The sequence below is a fragment of the Arvicola amphibius genome, chromosome 2, assembly GCF_903992535.2.
Source record: "Arvicola amphibius chromosome 2, mArvAmp1.2, whole genome shotgun sequence".
NCBI lineage: Eukaryota > Metazoa > Chordata > Mammalia > Rodentia > Cricetidae > Arvicola > Arvicola amphibius.
Genome location: NC_052048.2, coordinates 81,538,130 through 81,556,627, shown reverse-complemented (window position 1 = coordinate 81,556,627; position 18,498 = coordinate 81,538,130). Strand labels below are relative to the sequence as shown.

Genomic DNA, 18,498 nt, shown 5'->3' with positions numbered 1-18,498 from the left:
CTTTTGTATAGAAACTTGGTTCATTTCACTGCAGAAGAAGAAATTAGAGCCTACTTTCAGGAAGGAGTTGTTTGCTAGCTAGTTCTGATCTGTCACTGCTGAGACAGCATACAGAACGGAGGGATGTGGCGGGCATTTGACTACGAGGCTGGAAGAGCAGTAACAGCGGCCAGAGGCACTCCATGGCCCACATGCCGGCCTACGTTCTTTATGCTGCCCCCCAAAGAAGCCGTTGTTCATTTTCTTTTTCTTCTAAATGTGACAGCTCAGTTTCTAATATGTTTTTCCTGGTTAAAGAACGTGGCCATTTGATGGAGTATAGCAGGCTGCAGCATTTTTAATTGGAAAAGTAGCAAAGTTGTGGAAGCATAGAATTCAAGTGTAGGCGAAAGAAGGGATGAGCTCTGGTGAGTACACTTTGCACGGTCATGTTGTGGTGTTTGACTTCCTGTGAACGAGTGTTATCCAAAATATTGTTTTTTTTTTATTTTTATGAATCAGTTCTCAAATCTTATTACTATTGATACTCTTCTGTTTTAGATTTTACTTCAACTTTTGTGAAAACGTGGGGCTTTATTCATGAGTTATGTATAGGCCCTCCAAGCAAAGCAATGTGGATTGTTGTTTATGGCTGTGAGAGATGAGGCGGCTCTTGCTGCTTTATGGAGGCTTCAGAGTTTTTAATCCTTGTGCTGTGGAGTGGAGATGCATGTGTTTGTGACTAATTTTGTACCTATAACAAATCTAAATAAACTTGAGTGACTTCGGTAAAATGTCTTGAAGTATTGATTAGGGAGGCTTTTGCACAACAGTTTTTAAAAGCTTTTTTGTAAACTAAGGTATTTCGGCATATAGAAAAATTAGTTCATTGCAACTTTAAACGTGCGCGCGCGCACACACACACACACAAAACCAGACAAAACCTTTCGTTTTGCCTCAAGCATATGCTTTTCCAGAGAACATCTGTCAAAGCAGATCCCTTTCAAAACTTGTTTGACTTTGCCTGAGTGATTATTTGTTCAGGTATTTGCTAAAGGGCTTTCTCGTTCTTTTCTCCCTTTTTATTTTTCTTTTAATCTTTAATGGTCTCCTGTGTTGTTATGGGGTTAGATTGCTCAGGCTTGTTAGGATTCTAATTTATTTAATAAGGGATGTAGTTATCTGTCCCAGTTTGTGTAGTCACTGTAAGCACTTGCCCAGATAGCTTATAATAAAAGCAGATTATACAGTTTTACCGAGGCATATGTGCCAGATGTTTAAAAAAATATTCAGGAACTTAACTTGGAGAAGACATATCTTCTTAATTAATTGGCAGAGTTTCTATCAGTCTTGACATGAATTTGGAGATTATGCACTACTTACTTAAGTCTCTTAACTTTTTTCCTTTCAAGAAATGGAACATAAGGACTATAGTGTTTGTCCTAGCCAACCCATCTTAATGCTGAACATTTTATAAGATAGTGAAAAGGTACCTGAAAAGTAGACAGTTTAATTCATTTACTGAGTACAGTGTTTTGCTATCCTGAACAAAGTCTATAAATAAGCTTTTGCAAATCAGTAATTAGACAAGTAAATCTGTAAGCCTAAAATTTATTTTTTCTTCAAGCTTTTAGCTTCTACTTTCCAGGATCAGCATTTTGAATATGACTATAAAGTAATTTATTACACTAGTGAAATTATCAGTGGAAAAATTAATATTATACACATTCCTATAAAAACTATCTAATTTACTCTATAAAAACTATCTAATTAATGTGATAATATATCCAGCGTTATTAATAACAAAATTACTTATCCTCCCAAACTTTTATTTTGATACCTGCTGCACTAAGAAATTACTATGGCAGTTGAAGTTTTAATTGTGTTACACAAAGCTTTTTGAACTTACAAGATATTACAGATTCAGGGCAGTCTTTTTAAATCCTTTAATCCCTAAAATGATTATTGAAATTTTGTCTTAAAGATTATAAGACTGCTTACCAATGTTTGAATAAACTGTAAATTCATAAATATTTCATAGAAAATACAGCTTTTGCACTTAGAAACTTTAAACCAAACTTTGAAAAGTTCTAGAGGATGGGTTTTCTTTAAAGCATTAGATATATAATGTACTATAAATCTGATTCACATACTATATAACATTTGCTTAATATTAGCCATTTAATAGTATATCATAATAATTCCAAGTCCTGTGTTGCTCTAATTTTCTTTCCAGAGGATTTCTCTCCCTCCTTTCCCTCCTTAAGTTAAAATGTTTTCAGTTCTAATCACCTTCATTTTATTTGAGGGGAAAAAAGGTTACTTAAAAGATGTGAATTGAGAGTAGTATTTCTATCTGTAGTTTTATTTATTCCTTTCTTTTTCCTTGTATTGTGATTTAAGTAATGTTAGATTTCCTTTATGGTTTTTCTCTTTTACCCACAGTCTTTTTTGTTGTTGTTGTTGTTTTAGAATAACAATACTTTATATGCTAATATAAGGAAACAAGCATTAAGTGTAGCGGTCTTTGAAATGTAGTGAGCCAAAAATGACAGTCAGTATTGTTAAAGTGGTAAAAATGGAGTTTTTATTGGCAAAGTTCACTTTTGATGCCATCAGTTCACCAATTACTTCCTGAACTTTGGTCTTTCTAGCCTAGTATAAAATAGATTAAGGGTACTATTATTATGTCTGTAATGTAATTTTAATTGCACTATTATCTGCAAATTAGAATGTGCATTTATGGGGCTGGAGATATAACTCAATTGCCATAGGAACTGTGCAGTACAGGTTCAGTCCATGGCACCAAATAAATCAGGCATGTTTGCATATATCTATAATCATAGCACTTGGGATCTAGAAATAGGGTAATCAGAAGTTCAAGATTCTTCTTGGCCATGGAACAAATTTTAGGCCATATTAGGCTATAGGAGACCCTGTCTGAAATAAAATAAAATATACTTTGTTCAAAGAGCATGTGTATTTATACTACTTAATACAGTATTTATGAATAGCTTACTTCACGAATGTTTACCTACCATCTTCAGCTCTGTATCTCCTTTATGAATGCTGTATTCAGTGTAGATGGGATTTAACATTGCCCGAGCAGGTTCAGCTCCTGTCCAAGGCTTTGTTCTGCCACTGTTGCTTTGTCTTTGTGAGTCACAGACTGGTGCCTGCCTGGCTTTCCCTTGTTTGACTCTGTAAAATGGCCGTCTGCCTGCCACTTAAAACACTGAAACAGTTATTTCTTCTTTGTGATAGAGTGGCTTCATTGATTTTATGATTGCTCTACTGGGGCTTTATTTTAATTTGTACAAGTTAGATAAACTTCTACTTAAATTACAAAAATTACTGCCAGATATATGGAATAATGAGTAATACTGCTCATGCTGCATCTTAAGTAGGAATTAAGTCATTTTAACAATGTGCTTTTAAACAGTTTTTCTCCTCTTACAAAAATTCAAAAGTGTTTGTTTTGCAAGAGTGACATGCTGTGGCCAGAGAGAGGTACTTCAGTTCCACTAGGCAGGTCTTCCATTCTCTTCTGTTCTCAGTACTAAACCTCAAACTCAGGGTTTGCTTGCTTGCTCATGCAGGTCCCTGCTCAGTCTGCCTTTCAGAGAAGAAAGTTCTTGGGATGCTGCTTGAGTTTTAATGAGAGGTGCTAATCAGTGGCATGTGGAGAATATTTTTTACGTGGAACTGTCCATTAAGTAGGAATTGTGGGTTTTTCTTTATTGTCCCGGAATAAATATTGATTTTGAAGATGATTTTATTGTGTAAAGTTGAAGCACTATAGGAATGAAAAATGTACTTTTAAAAAATATTCTACCAAAGGTACCCACTACTTGGTAGTTTCAGTGTCAATTTTTTTATTGATACATTTCATGCCATATAAACAAGATTCTATTTTCTTGACTTATCTGTGACCTAGGCTTACTAAAAATTCTTTTTATAGGGTGATTTTGTACTGCTTAAGTTTAGATTTAAAATCTCCAATAGTTGTTTAAACTGTTGGCTTTTGCTCTTTTGTTCAACTTTTCTGCATTGTAAGTACCATGTTCTTTTGTTTTTTATATTTTCATACTTGGGACTAGAATTGAGAACTTCACACTAAGAATTTCAGCCGTCACCCTTTTAGTACACAGAATTATTTGAATTAAACTCTTTTTTTGCTTAATTCTTTTATGTGTATGGGTGTTTTGCCTGCATGTATGTTTGTGCACCTAATGTGCACATGGAGGCCAGAGAGAAAGTGTTGGGTTCCCTGGAGGTGGAATTCCAATTGTGACTGTTAAATGTCCTCTACAGGTTCTGGGAATTAAACCTAGGTCCTTTGGAAGAATAGCAAGGGAATGCTCGTAACTGCTGAGCCATCTCATGAGCCCCTTTTATTTTAATTTTTATTGTTTTAGACAAGGCTGTATGACCTCACTTGACATCAAGTTCTTGATCTTTTTGCTTTGGCCTCCTGATTGCAGGGATTGAAAATATGCATAGGGTCATATGTAGCCAGTGCTGACCTTGGCATATAGTCATAGTTGGAACTGGCTTCGAAGTCTTGATCTTTCTGTTTTCATCTCCCAAGGGCTGGATTTACAAGCATGTGCCACAAGACCTCACATTAAGTAATTTTTGGATTGTTTGGTTTTTGTTTCTTCAAGACAGGGTTTCCCTGTAGTTTCTAGAGCGTGTCCTGGAGCTAGCTCTTGTAGACCAGGCTGGTCTCGAACTCAGAGATCCGCCTGCCTCTGCCTCCCGAGTGCTGGGATTAAAGGCATGCACCACCACTGCCTGGCTTTAAGTAATTTTTGGAAACACAGAAACTTACCAGGCTTAAAGTTTCTTGTGGTCCAGTTTTCACAGTGTTTTAAAATACGAAATAAGAAATCTTAATCTTTATGACTTAAAACTTTTCAGTTGCTTTACAGTGTTCATCAGAATGGTCCTTTGTCCTATTCTACTCTCTTGTTGAAAATAATCTATGCTCTTCTAGGCTCTGACATGTTGATCTTGTAGTTAAAATAGTTTTTTTTTTTTTTTTTTTTTTTTTTTACATCTGGCTTACTGCAATGAAAGGGCTTTCTAGATTTTAGTAGCCTGCTTGTGATACAGGCCTACGAAATTCATCCTTTCTTCTTAGCACTTAGATTGTCTTTTCTAATAGCAGTAAACCCTGTGAGGAAGGAACTATTTCTTTATAGCAGATACTTTTAGAGTTAGAGTCATGTTTACTAAAGAACAAAACAAACAAAACCTGCTAAAATTTATGTAGTCGTAGTTGGCTACAAAAAAGAATATCAGATCACATTAATGAAAAGAATATTTTTTGAGCTTAAATTTTTTTTTACCTTTTTTTCTATGTGCATGCATTTATGTCTTTTCATATGTACATGTGTATGGGTGCCTGCAGAGGTGAGAAGATGATGTTGGGCACTCTGGAGCGGGAGTTATAGGTGGGTTGAGTTAACCTGATGTGGGTGCTGGAAACCAAACAAAGCAGCAGTACTCTTAACTCTGAGCCATCTCTCCAGCCCTGGCTCCAGGTCTTAAAGTTATTTGACGGCAGATTGTTTCCATTGAAAAAAAGCACAGACTTTGGATTTTTATGCAACTTTATGATATTATAAATTTTATGGATCTGGAATTGTTGGATTTAATGAGTTGTTGAGTAAAATGCATTATGTATTTTCTTGCACACAGTGTCTGTTCTATCTTGATCTCTCTCATACGTAAACTTTCAACAACCTGCACAGTAGACATGATGAGGTTTTTTTGCTCCATTTTTTTCATGATTTACTCTTATTATTGTTATTATGATGTCTTTTTACATCCTGGCTGCAGTTTCCCCTCCCTCCTGTCCTTCCAACCCACTCTCTCTTTGTTTTCAGAAAAGGCCAGGACCCCATGGATAGAACTAAATTTGGCATATCAAGTTGCAGTAAGACCAGGCGCCCCCCTTGTATTAAGGCTGGGCAAGACAACCCAGTATAAGAAATAGGTTCCCAAAAGCCAGCCAAAGCATTATGGACAGCCTCTGCTCCCAGTGTAAGGAGCTCACAAGAAGACCAAGCCACACAACTATAACATGTAGGCCTAGGTCAGTCCCATGCAAATTTTTTCTCTATAACTTTTTATTCTTTTGAAAAATTGGTGTTTTAATGAAGAATTCCAGTAGAAACTTTTTACCTAATGATTGTGGACAATTTCCCCCTGAATGAACCAAGAGGGCAAGGGCTCACTGAGAGTATTTGCTAGACTGTTGTTCCCATAGAAATGTGATGTGCAAACATCAGTATTTTGAGTCATGGGACAGACATCTGAATGTTCAAGAACACTTGTGGCCCTTTTAAAAGATGTAGTTTTGATTCCCAGCATTAATATGGAATGTCACAGCTGTTTGTAATTCCAGTCCCAGGTTATATGATGCCATCTTCTGCTCTCTGTGGGCACTGTGCAAATGCAGGGCACATACATGAAGGACAAACACTCATACACATAAAGTAAAATCAAATACATATTTTAAAAATTAAAGGACAAATGTGTCAGTGTTTCACAGTTCCGTTTTGTGACATACTGGGCATGGTGGCACATGCCTTTAATCCCTCCACTCGACTGGGTAGGCTGATGTTTGTTAAAGGGTACAAGGTCTATATAGTGAGTTCTAGGCCATCCAGTTATACATTGTGAGACTTGTCAACAACAAAATTCCTGTAGAATAGATTAGAGAGTTTGTCTCCTACCAACTTACTCTAGTATAGAAATGAAAATGTATTTTGTTACAAATTGCATTTTTTGCAAAAATAGGAGCATAGTTCAGAAATGTTAAATTTCTATTTGTGTGGGTTTCTTATTGAATTTAGAAACACTGTATCCACAAGGATGACTTATGGTAATTTGGAAGTATATGGTAAATATTGCATGGTGATATGAATCAAACATAATGATCTGTTTTTAATCTAGCAGATGGCTGTGTGTTAGCTTTCCCTCTTCAGCTCTGGGCTGTGAGCTTTTCTGCTTTTCTTCTCAGCAGGCTGTCAAGTTGTTTTTGAGCTTTTTCATCCTTTGCACAAGATAATTCAACTTTGTTCTTCAGGGTGTGGGCTGTCAGCTACCTGTATGAAAAATTCAGTTCATTCTTTCCTTGGGAAGACATTCTTTAAAATTTCACACAAAATCATTTACATAGGTGCTGTATTATAGTTGGTTTTAATGAATTTTTGTAATTATTAAATTGGTCATAATTAGCTTGTGTGTGTGCTGCTATAATCAAGCCCAGGGTCTTTCAAATGCTGGCAAATGCTGTACCACTTAGATCCATAAAGTTATCTTTTGATTTGTGATACTTTTCTAATTAATACTCTCAGTTTAAAAGTAAGATAATAGGCGAGTGTGATAGGGAGGAAGGTGGAAGGAATGGGAGGTGGGGAGGGAGTGGGAACTGGGATTGGTATGCAAAATGAAAAAAGATAGTTTGTTTTCTTTTTAAAAAATAACATTTTTTTTTTAAAAAGTAAGATAATAGCCTGTGTCGTGATGCATGCCTTTAATGCCATCACTAAGGAGGCAGAGTCAGGCAGATCTGTGTGAGTTCCAAGCCTAGGCAATATAATGAGAGCCTGCCTCAAAAACAAGCAAACAAACAAACAGTTTGGTATGTTGAATGATAAATAACTGTTTTTGATGCTTGTAGGGTTGTAGTTTGATAGCTATATCTTAATATTCAATATTCTTAATATTCAGTAGTCACAGAAAATAGTAAAAATGGAAGAGAGTGTAGACCCACAGTACATTTTGCAATTATCTTTACTAATTAGTGGATAGGAAATATGAAAACAATATTTCTAATATAAGGAAACAGTTGCTACTGCTATCAAATTGAAAATTGGAGATTATGTATTTTGTGTGGAAAGATACATATTGTGTTAGAAGTGGCAGGATATCAGAGTGAAGCACATAGGAATTGAGATGTGGATAGGAAAAACCAGTTCACTCAGTACTTCAGTAATAAGACTTTATAGACTTTTCTCCCTGCAAAGAAAGAAGCTGGCTGTCCAGCATGATTGTGCACTCCTGCACAGTGTTTGGGAGGCACAAGTGAGAACGTTACAGTTTTGAAACTAGTCTGAGTCATGGATGAAACCTTAAATAAACTAATTAGGTAAGTAGAAAAAAAAAATGGCATTCTGCTACTAGATTTGAACTGTTAAACTATTTTTCTTTTTATGTTGTAGTTTATAAAGATGTCCAAAATCAATGGCCTATCTGAAGATTTGATATGGAATTGTAAAACACTAATTCAAGAAAGGGATGTAGTTATAAGACTTATGAACAAATGTGAAGACATTTCAAATAAATTGACCAAACAAGTAACCATGCTCACCGGAAATGGAGGCGGATGGAACATAGAACAGCCCTCCATTCTAAACCAAAGGTATCATTAATTAAAACACATTTAATTTGATCTTGTATAAAGTATCTGAACATTTATTTGCATTGTGGCTAGGGAAATTAAATGTTATTCAGAAACTAGGGTGAGAAGAAAGCTCCCTAAGTTTTCTCAGTGGCATACAAGTCTATTTTCATTGATTGTCCCTTCCCCAGCAGGGTATTTTATTCTGTTGTGTCATAATGTAGTCTTATGTAACCTTTGTCTTCCTTACCTGGTAATAGCTAGTTTTATGTGTATTCTCGGAACCTATAAGGATGGTTTTGGCCATGCTTGTGTAAACCAAGTGTTTTGCTCTTTGTGTTTCTTAACTAGTTTGAAAAGCCTAGATATTTCAGTCTCCTTGGGGATAGAAACACCTTACAGAGGACATGGCAGATAGTAACTCTACACAGTGTTCCAGATGCTACTCAATAAAATACCGTGCCAGAGCCCTGACAAAAGCTAAACCCACAGAACCATCCAACCATCAGTAAATACTCAAGTGGCATTTCATAATTGTGAACTGCTTATGTGGTATTGGAGGATTGTGGTAGGAAAAAGTACATTTTTAATTTCTTCTAATAGTTTACTTAATTTTAAGTAGTTTGGAAATGTAGAGTTGTTCAGAATACTTCCTTTTCGGGAAATATATGCAATTGCTTATTTGAATGCTTCATTGGGCTTTATTTATTTGTTTATTTATTTATTTATTTATTTATTTTGGTTATTGAGACAGCCTTAGCTGGCTTAGTGCTCACTCTGAAGCCTAAGCTGGTCTCAAATTCATGGCAATCCTCCTGACTCACCTACTTAGTGCTAAGTTTATAGTTTTATTCCACCATACAATGACCCTTGGCTTGTGATACTTTTTGTGGTGGCAGAACCATGAAAATAGCCCAGCTTCCTCAAACTAGGAAATAGTTGAAATAGATTATGGTAAGTCAATACTATGCAGTGTTACACAACATTAAAAACAAGCTTAAAAAAAAAAGCCAAGCATGATGCCTCCCTTATCCCTGGAATCCCAGCAGGGAGGCCAAGAAGAGAGGATCATCATGAGTTTTAGGGCAGCATTGGCTAAATTGTGAGTTCTAGGCTAGCTTGGACCATGGGGCAGGGGGAACCTAACAATCAGAGACAGAGAGGGAGGGGGAGAGAGAGAGGGAGAGGGAGAGGGAGAGAGAGAGAGAGAGAGAGAGAGAGAGAGAGAGAGAGAGAGAGAGAGAGAGAGAGAGAGTGAGATTGTACTTTTATGGTTATGGAAAATATTTCTTACTTGTTTTTGTTTTTAGCACTAGGGTTTTGGCAAAATGTTTACCTTAGTTGTTGATTTTAGTTACATCTGATACTTTTCTAATTTAATGATCAAAGCATGCTTGCTGATGATCATTTGTTAATAGTTCAAAATCATAGTATGAAGCAAGCAGTAAAAGATGTGGTTATTGGCCTTTAATAGTAAGCTCGAATCTTTTCTGTGCCCTTCTAGGGTGCTTTGTGGTGGTGTAGGGAAACGAGATGCAGCTCCCACAAAAGAAGCCCTTTGTGTGTTGCGTAGACAGGACTATGTCAGCAAAGTCATCTCCTAAGTATAGTTGGAGCTGCTGCTGCTGCTTGTTCTTCATCGTGGACGTGGGGAGTTCTTCACTCTGCCAGACTTTCCCAGTTGAGTCCACTTTATCATAACTTTGAGTTTCAAATTGAGTACTTGACTGCATCACTCAAAAACTTTCAACCCACGTTCACAATTCCTCTTCTAAATAGTGTGGTCAGGTATTACTCTCCTTCCTTTGACTAAGGGTTTAAAGCCATAATCTAATATAAATAGTAATGGGTTTCATTATGATATTTTTATTTTTAATGAAATGCTTGATAGATGAGAAATTAATTTTTAAGTTCTCCTTGGATCAAAGCTTTAGTTGAACCCTCTCTTCCCCCCATTTTTGCTCAGACTGGCCAACCTTTGTGGCTGCCAGTGTAGAAACATTTGGAGTTAATCCTTGCAGTTAATCGTGTCTAGACAGCAACTACCACACTTGCATCTTTATTTAGCTTTGATAGTTAGTGCCAGGGATAGAACCCAGTTGTCCCCCATTGAGTACAGTGCTGTGTTACAGCCCAGCCCTAGGATCTTTCTCTTAACAGAGCATGGCCTTTGTGTCATAGTATACACAGAAGCAATCCTAAAGCTAAGTGTTTAGTTTTCAGTGCAGATTGTTGTGAACTTTAATAGGAGAAAATTTGCCTTTGGAGATACAGACATTTCAGAACTTCGTGTGATAAATGACATCAAGTATAGAGATGGCTCATCTGTTAAGAGTGCTTACTGCTGCTCCTCAGGACGTGAGTTCAGTTCCCAGCACCCACATCCGGCAGCTGACAAATGCCTGGAAATCATTTTGCTCCTGTGGTTTGATGCCTTTTTCTGGCCTCTGTGGGCATTCACATACCCCTCTCTTTGAATGCACATACATAATAACAACAAAACATTTAAAAAATAAAATCGTTGTAGAGAAAATAAAAATTATCATGTGTATTTAAAAACTATTACATGTTCAAACTCATTATTTTACAGTGTCAAACTTGTTTAAAGGTAAAATGTAATGATGCAAGGTGCAGCGGCATCAAATTTTACCTTAATTAGCTTAAATTTTAGAGTAAGCATGTTGGATTGTTCCATGGCTTTGAGCTGTAGCCATCTCAAAGGCTTCACTAGTTGATATGGAATTGACCAGTTTTGAATTCTCACTGAAAAGATTTCTAACTTGTTCAGCATATAGTATGTTGTCTGTCTTTTCCAAGCTAAATGTATAAAAGTCTTTAGCTTGTTTGACAGGAGAAGCTTTCTGTCCTATTTTTAAGCAGGAGTTGGGACCTTTGACAATAATATTAAAAAGAAAAATGTCATGTAATGGTGTCAATGCATGTTCTTTTCATTGACTAATATAGTAATATTTTTAGGAGCCATGACATGCTTAAATGATCATGAACTTTGGTTGGATGGCAGATCATGTCTTTGTGTGGAACACTGTTCAAACAAGCTTCTCCAGCTCCACATTTTGAATTTCTCACTAATTATATGCAGTTCTGGCATCTCAGCTTCTGTCCTTTCCCTCCCTTGGAAATCATGTTGAAACAAGCTTTTCTTACAGCAGATGTAGACCTTACTTCATTTCACACTGAAGAATCATAATGATCGGGAGCATTCTTTCCCCCCAATAGCAGAAAAGCCACTTCCAAATTATTCATTTCTTCATGAGCTCTTAAAGTAACATTTTCCTCCATGGCAGGCAAGAGACCCTCCAGCCTAGAGATGTTTATCAGATTGTACATTTAGAGTTCTGAATACTTTCTACATTCTTATTAGTAAATGCGTGGTTGGTATTGACATAGTCATTCAGATTCTTAGGAATATGTCAAAATAAGTGGGAGGAAATTTGATATATAACATCTAAATAATAGGACATGCTAGAGAAAGAATATACCTATTTCAATAATTTGTCATATTAAATAGAGTTTCTTCTTTCTTTTTAAAAAGTGGTATGGGGGATTTGACCCAGGGCTCCATCCATGCTAGGTAAGCACTCTTAACAATTGAGCTATATCCACATCTAGTAAATATAGTTTAAATTTTTTTCTTAAACCTACCAAGGTCTTTGTTGATCTTTGTATATGGGTCCATTTGTGTTCTGGAGAAAGGATCTGTACCAGACATCAATTTTGTCATACTAAGTAACACAGCCAAGTAGCACATGCATAAATATATATCCACACACACCTATATGCACACTTATATATGAGTATGTATTTGTGAAACAAATACTTCAATTTAATAAAACTATTTAGTCAAATAGCTAATCCAGGTACCTTAGCTAGGCTTCCTTGTGGTTGAAAATAAATCAGTATTCCTTGAATGTGTATTTCCAAATAGTTGGTGCTATTCATTTACCACATTTAAACATTTGTGTGTAGGCATTTTTGACAGATCTTTTAAACCTATATTAGTGATGAAAACTTTTGTAATTTTGGTTGAAGAATATTCCTTGTTTTTTTTATGTGATTGTGTGTTGGAGGGTTATGACAGCCCTCAAATGCATTTATAAATGTTATAATCTCCTTTCTTACCAAAATCTTGTTTTCATAAAATGCCAACGTTATATAATGACTAAAGAAATTATTGGTAAGGACTCAGTAATATTTAATAGAGAATTAGGTATTGACTTGACCATGGCATAGGTCACCAAAAGCTTTTGGGTTTTGTTATTTTGTGGTTAGAGGGTAGGCTTTGAGATAGAAAAGTGGCTCAGAACTTAGAAGCACTTGCTGCTTTTGCAGAAGATCTGACTTCAGTTTCCAGCTTTTGAGCAACTCACAAACCACTTATAACTTGAGTTCTGGTCTCTAGGTATCAGGAGTTCATGTGGTGCAATGATGGGCAAACACTTGTACACATTTTTTTTTTTTTTTAAAAGATAGGTTTTAGAGTATGTCTTGTTGAATCAAGTCTTTCCCCATTTCTCAAGGCAATGGTGCTGCATGGATAGGCTCATAGCCTTTGTAGGAGCACAGAAATAACATTGGAAACAGCATTTTTTTTTTTGAAAGAAGGGCAAATCACTATGATGACTTTAGAAATGTTGACAATATTTTTCTTCTCTGTATTGTTGTTACTTTTTAGTGAGAAATGTTTTTATGTATGGCAATCACCAAGGCTGAAACAAAGATTCATGCTTAAGGTGGAGGACTTTCAACCCCACCTCACTGGAATGAAGATGTTTTGGTTTCAGAGTTGAACCCAATAGTTACTTACATTCATCAGCTTATGTCCAGATCTCTTTTCTGTATGTATGTAACTGAATGTATGTAGGAGAAACTAAGGGGGCAGATTAAAAGTTGGGGAATGTTACAGGCTTTCACATTTGCGTGTGGTGAGTGGTATCCTCCTAAATGTGAGAATAGGCTTTGGATTGAGTGTGACTTCCCTAATTAAAATCTGAGACTTTACATTTTGGAGTTGTACAGCCCAGATTACTGAATCTCATTTTTTCATCTGTAAATCCATGACAATAGCTACGTTATAGTATTCTTTAAAAGTTAATAAATATCTGAAAAATGACATGTGTTCTTATTAGGTTTTCAGTAAAACGGTTGTTAATAATTTTAGTTTTAAACATTTAGGAAAATGTTTTCATCCATTATAACTCTCTAAGTTGTTCTTAGAGATTAATTTGTTCATGCCTTTCCAAGTTAAAAAGTTAAAAACACTTGCATATTACTTTGTCTAAATTTATATATGTAAATATATGCATATATGTGTATATATGTAATTCTAGAACCATACAAAGCCATTATTAAGCAACCTGGCAAAAGAACAAAATTTTTTTGTGGGTTCTTAAACTTTTAAGTTATTTAGTGTGCTAAAAGTCTAGTCAATATAATCTAATCTACTTTCCTAGAATACATATGAATTTAATAATATTTATCATAATTAATCTTGGATCATTTATGGAATTTAGCAACTTGGTGATCTGATGCAACCAAATATAAAAATGTTTTATGTAAGTTGTGCTGGCAAAGGAAATGTCAGAACTTTGAGTACATTTTTATGAGATTTTAAAATTATTATGGATTATGTTTTAGATTTTCTTTCTTAAAATGTGTCAGGCTAAAAGGTAAGGATCATCTAGATAGTTCTAGGTATTTTTGTGTGTGTGTTCATTATAACCCAAGTGTCAGAAAGTTATATAGTCCAGAAAATTTCTGTATTAGTTTGGAAAATTAATAAAAGTATAAATCTGTGATATTTGTTGTTTCTTTATTAGTTTATCACTCAAGCCCTATCAGAAGGTTGGTTTGAATTGGCTGGCACTGGTGCATAAACATGGACTTAATGGCATTTTGGCAGATGAAATGGTAAGTGTATACCATTAATAGAATTTGTGATTCAGCATGTCATTTAAAGGTATGTTTTCATTTAAAGCATGGTATTTTCTCTTGCTGTTGTGGGTTTTGTTGTTCTTTGGTTGGATGGTTGTGTATTAGATTTGTTCAAAAATGAATAAATGTAATGCTGTTTCTGCATATTCACACTGTCACTTTATACTTACTAAACATGCTATTTATTCAATATAAAAGTAAGTAATGTTTGAGGCATTTCAAAATGCTCACAAACATCAGTTGTAAAGGGCATGACAGTTGTATAAATGAACTTTGGAATCAGACCTGAACTTTGGATGTCAGCTTTACCTTTCATGGGCTATCAAGTTCTTACCAAATCACATAATCTTTCAGAACTAATATTAATAAAAATATAATTTTTATACTCAGATTATATTTGGTATTAGAAAGAATATATGGTGTGACCGGGTGGTGGTGGAGCAAGCTTTTAATCTCAGCACTTATTTGCGAGGCAGATCTCTGTGAGTTCAGGGCCAACTTGGTTTACAGAGTAAGTTCCAGAGAAGACTCCAATGCTATACAGAGAAACCCAGTCTCGAAAAACAAACAAACAGAAACAAACAGGCAAGCAAAAAGAATATGGGATGTGAAGTTTATCCATAAAGTTCAAATTTGTAAGTTGTCTTAAATTTAAGTTTGCCAGAATAAAAATACAATGATCATACCCTACAAGTTTGTTTTCCATGGTTCTGGAGGCTAGACGACCAAGATGGACATGCTAGCAAGCTTGACTTCTTTTAAGACCTCTCTCTTCTTAATCTTGCAAGCACTGATATTGTTTCTGTGTCCTCAGATGTCATTGCCTCATTGTGCCAATCATTGGTCTCTCTCTTCTTGAACATCAGTTTGAGTAGATTAGAACATCACCTTTAAGACTGCATTGACTTTAAGTCTCTTCCTTGTGGCCAGTCCTTTAACTAGTGTATCCTTGAGTGTTAGGACTTCAGCATATTTATTTTGAGGGAAGGACACATTCAGTTCCTAATGGTGCCACTTAGCTCTCTTAAAGTGCTAGTTCTGTGACCCTTTGTGTTGTGCCTTGTTTTTGTTTTGAAGTAGGGTTTCCTATTATTTTGGCTAAGACCAGCTTTGACAAACCTCATATGTTCCAGGGTGAGGGTTAGAATTATAAAGCAGAAGGAAAAGAGATATAAGAGAAATAAGAGACGGAAACACAGAACAGCATCAGGAGGGACATTCATCGAATACTGAATTCACCTCATTTATTTTCCATATGCTTATATACTTTGCTCCAGAAAGGGAGAGGGGATGCAACAGACTTCATTAACATGATATAAGGAATTAACATGATATAAACTAATTAACCACAACCTAGGCCAGAATCTCTTGTTTGTAGCCATACCTGTTGTCAAAAACTTTGAGAGAGCAAAAACAAGCTCAAACTCTCTGACCTCCAGTCAAGGTGGAACAGGCTCACAACTTTGGGTTCCCACACTATTTCCCAAGCCATCCTGGGACTTTCTGTACTGTAACCCAAGCTGTTTGTAGTTAAACTGGCATAGATCATCCTGCCTCAGCCATTCAGTTGTCTGGGATTACAAATGTTGTGATCCCCAAGCCTAGCTCTGTACCTCATTTCTGACATCTATCACCAGAGGCTGACCTCAGGCTTCACTGTACAATTTATTCCATCTGGCTCATCCAGTACAACATGATGCTACTGGGGTTCATCTACTATCATTGTATTGGAGTTTATAGTTCTCAGTCCATCTAGGCTACAGTAAGTCCTGGGCCTATAATAACCAGAATTAGTCTCCTTCTAATACAATGCAAAAGTCTTTCCAATTAAATGTGTGTCATATATAAACCAACTGTTAAGATTCATCACCCATGCCACTCATTAAAATAAGTTATAGGGTCATTTGTAGATTCTACTCAAGTCATTTGAGGGCTAAGAATGTTGTAGACATTCTCAAAAGTGGAGTATGGAAAATGTAAAAATTAGTCCTGTCCAGGATTGCTCCTTTTTCTTTTCTGCTTCCGTCTGTCTACGTGTCTGTCTGTCTATCTGTCTGTCTGTCTATCTGTTTGCATTCATTTTAAATTTTCATATATTGTCTTTTAAACTTTTATTTTTAGGGTCTAGGAAAAACCATCCAAGCCATTGCATTCCTGGCGTACCTCTTTCAGGAGGGTAATAAAGGGCCTCATTTGATTGTTGTTCCAGCATCAACCATAGGTTTGTAATACTGGGGACAACTCTTTCTGTGTTTGTGATGTTTTACATTGGTTTCTTATGTGGTGATAAATATTAATTTTTTGGCCTATTGTCTCTTTTGTGTAAGCGTGTATGTGCCGGGGGAAAGTTCATTGACAATATTTTCAAAGACATTGACATGGTCATTTCTTTTTGGCTTCATAATACTTAGAAATTACTTTTTAGAGTCAGAGGAGCTGAGTGTGGTGGCACACACCTGTAATCTTAAGTACTTGTAGGAGGAAGTTAGGAGGATTGGAGTTCAAAGTCATCTTCATATGTGTAATGAGTTTGAGGTCAGCCTGGGCTATCCAAGGTCTCTGTGGGGGAAAAATATAGCTGAATGCAAAAGATAAACAAAAGAATATGATGGGGTATTGAGAAAAGGTTTTACTATGTTGTCTATCCATGCTTCCATGGACTTTTAGACTTGGGTGATCCTCCTGCCTCAGCTCCTGAGTTGCTAGCTGGCATTACTACCCTGCCTATCTTAAAAAAAAACTTTGAATCTAAAAGTATGTAATTTATTCCCTGCTTAAATCATTAATCCATCCTTTCAGAATTAATTGAATGGACAAGTTGAGATGAGAGTTTTATGCATAAAAAATAAAAACTGTCTCTCCTTGGGTTAGAATTACCACTTAAATAAAGTTGTCTTCTACCCCTTTCCTCCGACGTTGATGCCATTTCAGATCCTCTCATTTTAATCATGAGGGATAATATTCATAATGCTGTTTTCAAAGCAAAATTGACTTAATAAACACAAATCCTGCAATAACAGATTTAAATAATCTCTGTGTTTTGTAGATAACTGGCTAAGAGAAGTTAACTTATGGTGTCCTACTTTAAATGTGCTCTGTTACTATGGTAAGTCATTTCATTTTCATCTTCAGGTTCTTCAAATTTGAAATATATAATTAAATACAATAAATACAATCGACGTGTGCTTCCTTTTTAAATTCTAGGTTCTCAAGAAGAGCGTAAACAAATTAGATTCAACATCCATAATAAATATGAAGATTACAATGTAATTGTTACAACGTGAGTATTAAGAAAATTTGGGAGGAGGTAGAGTGAATTTGTATGGTGTTTTTTTTTTTTTTTTTTCTTTAAAGGCAGGGTTGTCTTATACAGTCTGGCTGATGGAACTCTATGTAGACCACGTTGAATTCGAACTTGCCTGCCCCTGCTTCCCAAGTACTGGGATTAAAGGCATGGGCCACCATGCTCTGCTCAAAAACTGTCTTATAGTAGTAATGTGCAGGGTAGTTTATGCTGGGACTGTGGAACAGAAGTGATGGTGTGATTTATGCTGACAGTGAAGGTGTTTCTTTTTAAATTTTTTAGTATTAGGCTTTTTGTTTGAGTTTGTTTTATCAGCTCACTAAAAATGGGGGTGAAATTTTATTTCAATTGATAGCATAACAAAACTCACTCAGTTAAGCTTAAGATAAAATTTGAGGTTCCACACCAATAATTTATATTTCTAATTTGCAAGTAAATATTAATAATAAATATAATGAAATCTCAAAAAAATAGGATTAGGGCAGAGTAAGGATGACAAAGAAAATAATTCTTTTGGTTTCTTTCACTGTTTTGAGTTGGGGTCTCATTTAAGTGGGCTGGTCTCCAATTCACTTAGCTGAGTACTTCCTTGAACTCTTAATCCTTTTGTCTACTCCAAGGTGCTGAGATGTTAGGCTAGCACCACACCCAGTTTCAGTATAGCTTGAATAAACTATTGAGTGTAAATATGTGGTGGAGAGCTTAATATTTTTATAGTGCATTTAAATTTATATTACTGCCATCTTCTATAGGAGTCCATGCTTGAAAGTATCCAAAACTTCCTTTTTCCTTTTAAGGATTTAAGATATTTCATGTAATGAGCATTTGTTCCTTAGTGTGTATATAT

General features: G+C 35.7%; 1 protein-coding gene across 2 annotated transcripts in view; it reads left to right on the top strand.

The window, feature by feature from the left end:
- The window catches only part of Smarcad1 (SWI/SNF-related, matrix-associated actin-dependent regulator of chromatin, subfamily a, containing DEAD/H box 1), a 74,168-nt gene that overhangs the window by 41,941 nt on the left and 13,729 nt on the right, over positions 1-18,498 (top strand). For both annotated transcript variants that reach the window (XM_038318914.2, XM_038318913.2), the window contains exons 10-14: positions 8,217-8,416; positions 14,233-14,323; positions 16,469-16,568; positions 17,394-17,453; positions 17,552-17,627. In XM_038318914.2, the coding sequence (XP_038174842.1) occupies positions 8,217-8,416; positions 14,233-14,323; positions 16,469-16,568; positions 17,394-17,453; positions 17,552-17,627 (527 nt within the window). The remainder of the gene's footprint in view (positions 1-8,216; positions 8,417-14,232; positions 14,324-16,468; positions 16,569-17,393; positions 17,454-17,551; positions 17,628-18,498) is intronic.